General features: G+C 43.2%; 3 protein-coding genes across 9 annotated transcripts in view; 1 reads left to right on the top strand and 2 right to left on the bottom strand.

Annotated features, from left to right (window-relative positions):
* ppil4 (peptidylprolyl isomerase (cyclophilin)-like 4) overlaps positions 1 to 9,790 on the top strand; it is an 892,903-nt gene that overhangs the window by 131,218 nt on the left and 751,895 nt on the right. The window lies entirely within an intron of this gene.
* akap7 (A-kinase anchoring protein 7) overlaps positions 1 to 9,790 on the bottom strand; it is a gene marked incomplete at its 3' end in the record, with an annotated part of 498,825 nt that overhangs the window by 73,706 nt on the left and 415,329 nt on the right.
* Positions 4,199 to 9,790, bottom strand: part of htr1e (5-hydroxytryptamine receptor 1E) — a 54,806-nt gene continuing 49,214 nt past the window's right edge. For 2 of the 4 annotated variants that reach the window (XM_087298008.2, XM_087298009.2), the window contains exon 2: positions 4,199 to 9,028. In XM_087298008.2, coding sequence (XP_087154134.1) covers positions 7,838 to 8,974 — 1,137 coding nt within the window. In that variant the 5' untranslated portion in view covers positions 8,975 to 9,028 and the 3' untranslated portion in view covers positions 4,199 to 7,837. The remainder of the gene's footprint in view (positions 9,029 to 9,790) is intronic. The other 2 variants (XR_015518083.1, XR_015518085.1) reach the window with 2 other exon arrangements.

Here is a 9,790-nt window from a genome sequence, read left to right as displayed (position 1 = left end):
ATAGTCAATTAGACCATGGCTTTAAAAAACTTGATGTATTTTTAAACCACGTGCACTTACTAAAATGTCTATTAATGCTTAGTAAATGAGGAATGAGCTGTTTGCTTATACGTAAATGATTCATAGGTGAGCTGAGAAAGAATTGTAAACTCAGTTTCAAGAGTTCACACTTAGATATTGCTTGACAACTGTAAGCAGGTCTGGCATGCTGTCCCGGGAGAGAACCCTGAGCTCGGAGATAGTTGAGCCCAGGGCTCCCGCCAGGTTCATAGAGCATGTGAGGGGAGTACGAGATCAGGTGGTTCTCGAGAGCTCCCCTTTTTGTAAAGGAGGAAAGGAGGAGAGAGGGGGTGGATGGGGGGTTTCTTTGGAAAACGAAGATAAGGAAGTAATATCTAGCTAGGCTACTTATAGTGAGTTAGGATAGATCTGATTGGCTGACTAATGAGTGTAGATAGGTGGCCAGCTGCTGTCAATCATATCACGTGCTCCTCTCGAATTAGTTTAAAAACGTCACTTAAATGCAAGCTGTTGGTTATAAAATAGCATTAACAGGACACTTAATAAAAGTGTAAAAAGCAGAGGTAAGGACCAAATTGTTGTGCGTTAAAGAAGAGAGCAGCAGGTCTAAGATCAGTGGTTTTAAGCCCAATATGATACCCGTACTTCTTCCTAGTCGCCACCAGAGAGCATCATCTCCCAAGTTCTAGCCCTCCATTGGTGAAGTAGAAGGGATACAGCTGTGGCTAGCATCAATATAGCATGATTTTTCCGACACTGTAGTTCATATTTTTACATTAATGTGAGGGTACATGTTAATCAAATACATTCAATGGGTAATTTAATAATTAATATTAATAATGATAGGTTTAATTACTTTTGGTTGATGTGGTGGCACAGTAGGTAGTGCTGTCGCTTTACAGCAAGAAGATTGCTAGTTTGTGCATTAGCTGGGTCAGTTGGCATTTCTGTGTGGAGTTTGCATGCTCTCCCCATGTTTGTGTGGGTGCTCCGGTTTTCCCCACAGTCCAAACACATGCGCTATTTGTGAATTGATTAACTAAATTTTCCTTAGAGTATTTGTGTGAATGAGTGTGTATGGATGTTTCCCAGTGATGGGTTGCAGCTGGAAGGGAATCCGCTGCATAAAACATATGCTGGATAAGTTGGCAGTTCATTCCGGTGTGGCGTCCCAAGATTGATAAAGGGAGTAAGCTGAAAAGAAAATGAAGAATTTCTGTTTTACTTTAATGTGATGATGGGTTTAGGGTTGTAGTAAATGTTAATAAAATACAATTAATGGATAATTTAATAAATAATTCTTATTAGCTTTCAGCTGCTGCTGTATACAGTATAGTGGCTGGTGATCAAAAAAGTTAATGTCAAGCCCTGCATACAAGGTATGCACATGCACGCACACACACACACACACACACACACACACTTAAAATACTCAATTCTGTGTACAAGGATTGCACACACGCTCTCCTGTCTCATGTGTTTTTACAGGTTTGTGGCCTGCTCCGTGTGTGTGTGTGTGTGTGTGTGTGTGTGTTTGTGTGTAAATACTCAATTCTGTGTACAAGGATTGCACACACGCTCTCCTGTCTCATGTGTTTTTACAGGTTTGTGGCCTGCTCCGTGTGTGTGTGTGTGTGTGTGTGTGTGTGTGTTTGTGTGTAAATACTCAATTCTGTGTACAAGGATTGCACACACGCTCTCCTGTCTCATGTGTTTTTACAGGTTTGTGGCCTGCTCCGTGTGTGTGTGTGTGTGTGTGTTTGTGTGTAAATACTCAATTCTGTGTACAAGGATTGCACACACGCTCTCCTGTCTCATGTGTTTTTACAGGTTTGTGGCCTGCTCCGCGTGTGTGTGTGTGTGTGTGTGTGTGTGTGTGTGTGTGTGTGTTTGACACCCCAGTGTTGAGGACACTACAAAAGAGGGCCTGTGATCTCCACTAATGAGCCTGTTGATTAAATCCATCTGCCAATAAACAGGTGTGCTGCTGTGTGTGATCAAAAAACAAACTGCTGTGACGTCATTCAGGCCAGAACAGAGCTCGTACAAAACAAAGCTTGTAGCATGAGTTTAGGCTAGCTTTCCTTTCGCTAGGCTGGACTTGTGTTATATAACATATATATGTAAAAGTTCATTTTTGATTTCATTTCAACATATGGTCATATATGAACATCTAAACATATGTTGTATATACACTACCTGACAGAAGTCCTGTCATCTATCTCAGTTGTAAGAGCAACAAATAATACCTTGACGTCTAGTTGATCACTTGGTGGATTTTCCCCATGAATCCTCTGTTGATCTGCATCCCAATCATCACTAATACTGCAGAAGACCTACTGGAACCAGCATAGACCAAGGTTCTCATTGAAATCAGTCAAGTTTGGTTAAGGAGAACGCATGGTTTGGGGTTACATTCAGTATGGGGGCGTGTGAGAGATCTGCAGAGTGGATGGCAACATCAACAGCCTGAGGGATCAAGACATTTGTGCTGCCCATTACATTACAAACCACAGGAGAGGGACAATTCTCCAGCAGGATAGCGCTCCTTCTCATACTTCAGCCTCCACATCAAAGCTCCTGAAAGCAAAGAAGGTCAAGCTGCTCCAGGATTGGCCAGCCCAGACACCAGACATGAACATTATTGACCTTGTCTGAGATAAGATGGAGGAGGAGGTGTTCAAGATGAACCCAAAGAGTCTTAATGAGCTCTGGGAGTCCTGCTGAACGCTTTCTTTGGCATTCCAGATGACTTTATTAATCAGTGATGTGAGTCAGTGCAGAGATGTATGGATGCAGTCCTCCAAGCTCATGATGGAGTCAGACACAATATTCATTCTGTCTCCACTGCAGCAGGACTTTATATTCTATACTGGACATTATTTCTGTGCAGTGATGAGACGTTAGTCTAAGCAGAGTCAGACCTTACTGTCCTAATGAAATCATTAATAATCAGGGCATGATCAGATTTTATTATGGAAAAATTGGTATAATCTGGAGGCCTTTGCCTTTCATTTAAGCCACTTCTGATACCAAATGACCAACTAGAAGTCAAGTGATTATTTGGTGTTCCTAAAACCTGGATAGGCAACAAAACTTTTGTCAGGTAGTGTGAAACATATTTTAAATATATGAAATTCGACGATATATGCAAATTGCCTATATGTCCAGGTTTCTATGTCGGATCTGGGCTGAGGGTGAGTAAATCAGCAGCAAATATAAATATATGTGTCTTGTCTGGACATTGTGTTCCTGAGCTCCCACACACAGACCACACTACTGACAGTGACAACAGATTGGCTGCAGCTACACAAATGCTCTTTAGATGTGCAAACATGACACATTACTAAAGAAGACAGCAGGAATAACAGCACCAGTGCAAAAACATTATCAAAGCTGAAATATTGAACGTCACATGATCAAACCCGAACCCTGACATCATAGCCTCTGCTCGCCGGACACCAGCAGCAATTGTACAGTATTATTATTGGGTTGACTTTCAAAGCATTGAAGTGACAGGTAAACGGCTTGGCCATTTGGTGTCTGGAGGTTTCGATGTCAGTCAGAATAGTGTTTTCAGTCGGCCATATTGGAGGCACAGAATGTAGAATAAGTCAGAAGTATTAGCCCCCCCTGTTTATTTTCCTTCCCAATTTCTGTTTGACGTAGAGCAAATGTTTTCAGTACATTTCTAATCATAATAGTGTTAATAACTCATCTCTAATAACTGATTTATTTTATCTTTGCCGTGATGACAGTGAATAATATTAGACTACATATTTTTCAAGACACTTCTATACAGCTTAAAGTGACATTTAAAGGCTTAACTAGGTTAATTAAGTAAACTAGGCAGGTTAGGGTAATTAGGCAGGTTATTGTATAACGATGGTTCGTTCTGTAGATAGTCGATTAACAAATTAACTAATGATTTTGTCCTTAAAATGGTTTTAAAAATTAAAAACTGCTTTTATTCAAGGCGAAATAAAACAAATAAGACTTTCTCCAGAAGAAAAAATATTATCAGACATACTGTGAACATTTCCTTGTTCAGTTAAACATCATTTGGGAAAAAAAATAAATTAATTAAATCAAAGGGGGGTGAATACTTCTGACTTCAACTGTGTGTATATATATATATATATATATATATATATATATATATATATATATATATATATATTTTTTTTTTTTTTTTTTTTTTTTTCTGGTTCTAATATTTTAATACGTTTCTTTTACCACTTAATAAATTAAATCTATTAAAATATTACACCCTAAATGTAACTCAGTCCTTCTCCATATGATTTAGCAGCATTCACGCAATTTCTCTGTTGTTTAATCAGCTTAATTACGCAGATCCACCTATTGAGTTGAGCATTAACTGTGCAACACATGCTGTTGTTTACATCAGAATATCTCCAGTATGGCCACACTTACAGGTAACTGAGCTTATCTTGACTTAAGGTCAAACACTCTTCATCTGATGGACACTGGGTAACAGATTTCGTGTAGGACTATAGAAAGCACAACTCCTCCTGAATCGTCTTCCTCTTAATTACCAAACTCTCACATCTCACAGTATGAATCCACATTTGTCTTAACTTTTGGTCCTTAGGGAAGCGATGAACTCATGCGCACACTAATCTACACAGTAGGAATCTCTGTTCCCACTTCTGCTTTTACAGAAAAGCATTTTCATGCTTTTAAGTACTTTTTGACAAGCATAAAAATACCCTAATATGTTTGCAGATGTTTAATAGACATGCTAAGTGAACACTTGCTAATCTAAAAAGACATTGCTGGAGTCAGTTGTTCTGCTTTGAGGATGAGTGTTCAGTGACTGAATGTCTGTCTTTGTTTTGACCTCTATAACCAGCCCACTACCAGTTTACCCAGTTATGTTTTATGGTTATATTACAATCGGGCCAGTTGAAAAAATCCTTAGCGTTGAATATTAAAAACGTAAACATTAGTAGCTTATTGTCAGGCATGCTCTATCCTGTTGGTGTCGTCAATCTGGCAACCTGTTTGTGCGTCAAAAAAAAACTCTCACCAATATTTTGAGTTTGACTGCAATACCTACTTTAAACACTAGGGGCCCTATCATACGGCCGGTACAATGAGGCGCAAGGCGCGACGCAATTGTTGTTTGCTAGTTTTAGCTCGGTACAAGAGTCATTTTGACGTCATTTTGACGTAACTGACTCTTAAAGGGAATGGGAGATGAGACTCTGATTGGTTTATTCTTAAAACACACCTATAACTCATTAAGAGAATAAGCTCAACCCTGTTAGACCATGCGCCAAGCGGATTTTTTTTATTTTTAAAATAGCAGAAGTGGATTCATACACACCCTTATTGTTTTTGCGCCCAGCGCTTTAGTCTTTGCGCATGGATTGTCAAAATAGAGCCCTAGATGTCTTACATACTGCACCTTTAATGCTCGGTTAACACTTAATCACCTTATTATCTAGGTTTAAAATTGCCTTAGTGTGTGTGAACTCATTTTAATCATCAAAATAACATTACTCAAGGTCCAAACCTAATAAAAATTCTGTGTTAAGTGTACATTTTTCTTCTGTTGATTCAGTGTTGATTCAATGCTGGACCTCTATTAGGGAGTTCAGCTGAAGAAACCACAGAAGCTGCAGGACAGTAAAGAGCAGGATTTGCGGGGAGGGAGGGTGCTTGTTGCAATTGTTGAAATTGCTGCTCGTCTCAGGGCTCCTAAATGGCTAGTGCCCTATACACTCTGGCCCCCTTCCCCCCCCCACTGGCGATGTCCCTGCTCCAGGGTACTCACAGCTTATAAGACCACAATACCTAATGCTACAAGAAAGATGACTGAAAAATTAACTGAACATACTGTATTTGTGTAGACTTATTAATAACTTTAATTTAACAATAATCAAAGGGTACATGTAGCAGGTCATCGAAAATACTTATAGACTTCAATGTCTCCATCCTAAAAATAGGCAAACAGTTCTGTTAGCATAGTGAGGGTTATATTATGGGTTTGTTTATTGTCTTCTCTTCCTGAAAAACAGATTAAAATAGGATGACTCATGTTGTACCACACAGATGTAGACCAATCAAATTCTCCATCGAATGAGAATGCCCAGCCCCCCCAAGCCTATTGGATATACACAAAAATAACACCAGACAAGCCTTTTGGATGAGTCCAAACCTTTTGTTTCAGTGGGTATGTTGGTACTCAGTACATCAGAAGTGTTTGCTCAGTAATCGAACGGTAATGTGCTATGGAAAAAGGGATTTACAATTTATTACACCAATTCATGGGTGACATTAGGGGGGCTAGGTGGGTAAAGGAGAGGAGTGGGGTTCAGATGCCTCCTCATAATGTCATCATGGAGTTTCAGCCATCAGAAAGGCAGCCATCCAGTGCTCAGCAGTATTTGGTTATGGCTCTGAAAGCATTCACTAGAGCAAGGGTCACTAAACTTGTTCCTGGAGGGTCGGTGTCCTGCAGACTTAATCATTCATTCATTCATTGTGTTTTCTGCTTAGTCCCTTTATTAATCTGGGGTCGCCACAGCGGAATGAACCACCAACTTATCCAGCACATTTTTACGCAGCGGATGCCCTTCCAGCTGCAACCCATCTCTGGGAAACATCCACACACACTCATTCGCACACACTCGTACACTACGGGAAATTCACCTGTACCGCATGTCTTTGGACTGTGAGGGAAACCGGAGCACCCGGAGTAAACCCACGCAAACGCAGGGAGAACATGCAAACTCCACAAAGAAACGCCAACTGACCCAGCCGAGGCTCGAACCAGCGACCTTCTTGCTGTGAGGCGAAAGCTATCCCTACTGCGCCACTGCCTCGCCGCAGACTTAATCAGACACACAAAAGCAAGGTCTTACTAGGTATATTTCAAGTAACCAGGCAGGTGTGTTAAGACAAGTAGGAGCTAATCTCTGCGGGGATATGGGCCCTCCAGTACCAAGCCTGGTGACCCCTGCACTAGAGCATCTGAAAGGTGTACCAATCAGCTTATTCATCAGAGGATCACCCATACCTGTGCACAGCTCTGATCTGATAGATGTGGTTATAAACTCTCTCGCATCCGTGCCGCTTAGTGGGGAACATGAATCAATGATATTCTAACCCAGGGGTCACCAATCTCGCTCCTGAAGGGCCGGTGTCCCTGCAGGGTTTAGCTCCAACCTCCTCAACACACCTGCCTGGGTGTTTCAAGTATACCTAGTAAGACATTGATTAGCTTGTTCAGGTGTGTTTGATTAGGGTTGGAGCTAAAATCTGCAGGACACCGGCCCTCCAGAAACAAGTTTGGTGACCCCTGTTCTAACCAATCAAAGACATTTCTGTTGAGTGCATGAGCGCAATGGTCAACCCATCCCTTGTTCTCTTATTGGAGGCAGTCCATCTCTACACCTGATATAAGTGATGTCAGGTAAGCTGACCGGTCCAGATTATTGACCTGCTAGATGTTTGTTTTTCGTGATGGTTAGTAGTTCACAGTTAAATACTGCAGCACACAAATCACCCTCTGATTTTTCCCAGATCACAGCTCTTTTGGAGAGCTTGTTCACTTGGAAATCAGGCTAAATCCTGTATCTGTGAACTAGGCAAAAAGTAGGATGTTGTTTTGCTATTTTCTTGTGTAGACCCCCCCTTCAACTCAAGAGTCAAATGTCACCTATGCACCAATGTAATCAGCTCTTCCCGAAGAACATCATCTGTTGTCGTTTTGTGTACTGCAGCTTATTGAATCCAGTTTAAAAAGTCCTGAACGCTCCGCAGTATTTGTCTGTGAAGGGATGTGAGTCTATGTGTGCTCCTTCCGCCTGATCAATCTCTTGAAGGCCTGTTTGAAGTCCTCGTTGAAGCTGGTGTAGAGCAGCGGGTTCACCAGAGAGTTGATGTAGCCCAGCCAGGTGAGGGCGTCTGACACCTGAGGCGAGGGGGTCATGAGCACCTTCAGGCCCACCAGCAGCTCCTTCAGGAAGAAAGGCAGCCAGCACAGGATGAAGGCCCCCAGGATGAGACCCAGGATGCGAGCCGCTTTCCTCTCCCGAGACGTGCAGATCTGGTTTCTCTCATCCAGCTCCGGCGTCTCCGTATCAAACGTTGGCATTCGGACGATAGTGACGTTGTTCCTCTCGAACTCCATGGTGTGGTCAGAAGTCGAGACGTCGGAGACACAGAAGGCATGCTTGACGCGGCAGTGATTGAATGAGGTCTGGCTGTCGGTGCTGCGGCTGCTGAGGTGTCGCGATGAGCCACGTTTCTGGTACAGAGTCTTGGCAGCGCTGTATATGCGCGAGTACAGAATGAGGATCAGAGTCATGGGGATGTAGAACGCACCAAACGTGGAGAAGATGGTGTAGCCCACGTGGTCGTGCTCGATGATGCATTGCTGCGGGCCATTTGCGTCCCCGCGCTGCCTCCAGAACAGAGGCGGGATGGAGATGAAGATGGAGATCACCCAGACGATGGCCACCATGACTCCGGCGCGGCGGGCCGTCCTCTTGCGGGCGTACTCGATGGCTTTAGTGATGGCCCAGTATCGATCCAGCGCGATTACACACAGGTGCAGGATGGAGCAGGTGCAGCAGGTCACATCGACACTCAGCCAGGCCTCGCACACGTACGTCCCAAGCAGCCACTCCTCTGTGGTGATGTACAGGATGCTGATGGGCATGACCAGCACGGACACTAGAAAATCTGTCACCGCCAGTGAGCAAATGAGGTAGTTTGCGGGCAGGTGGAGCTTCCGCGTGGTGCAAATGGCGGCGATGACAGCTCCGTTCACCACGGCTGTCAGCAAGGTCAGCAGTGACAGCAGAGCCACGATGGCCAGTCGCTCCGTCAGCGCCTCCACCTGAGACGCTGCTTCTGAGCTGGTGTTGGTGGCGTTGGCTGGAGAACTGGTGCTTTCCCCCAGGTAACGCTCCATCTCCATCCCGCTGCTCCAGAACTAGAGCCTCACAGACTTCTGCACTGGATCAGTGGCGTTCTGTCAAAAAACAAAGGCAAGCTTAATTAGCTGTGCATTAAAATGTATTCATGATGATCTAATGAAGGGGTATGTGTGTACAGGCACTAGGGGTGTCAAAATTTATTCTTGGTAACAATTCAGTTTCAGTTCAGTAATAGATCATAACCAGTTATTATGTACTGACGTCATTTGTCTCATATGTGCAATGTCACATTAGCTTACTGTTAGAGCTGCACAATTAATCGTAAAAAGATCGCGATCTCGATTCGACCCCCTAGACCAGGGGTCACCAATCTCGATCCTGGAGGGCCGGTGTCCCTGCAGGGTTTAGCTCCAACTTGCCTGATTGTTTCAAGTACACCTAGTAAGACCTTGATTATCTTGCTCAGGTGTGTTTGATTGGGGTTGGAGCTAAAATCTGCAGGACACCGGCCCTCTAGGACCGAGATTGGTGACCCCTGCCCTAGACAATCTTAATCCAGCATTGCTATGATTCTGTCAATCATATTTTCAAGTTCAGGAGAGAAGCAATTGTTGCCGCACAAGTCCCCACATTGTTTTACCTGTGTTGTTCAGCAACGTGAACACCTCCAAATGGTGTTGAAAGAGTTAAATAATGTATTTATAAGATATAATTCACCTCAGAAATGTCATTTCTGTCTTCATGTAATGTATTTGCGACCGCAAAATCACACATGACGTGAGCTGACCGTAAGCTGTTACCACAGAGAGGGCGCGCGAGCTGAACAAAGTCTACTTTAGTGAACAGAACCTGCATAG

Source organism: Danio rerio, chromosome 20 (assembly GCF_052040795.2).
Source record: "Danio rerio strain M-AB ecotype USA chromosome 20, GRCz13ab, whole genome shotgun sequence".
NCBI classification, from domain to species: Eukaryota; Metazoa; Chordata; class Actinopteri; order Cypriniformes; family Danionidae; genus Danio; species Danio rerio.
Note: the sequence above shows the minus strand (reverse complement) of the source record. Positions and strands in the feature narration are given on the sequence as shown.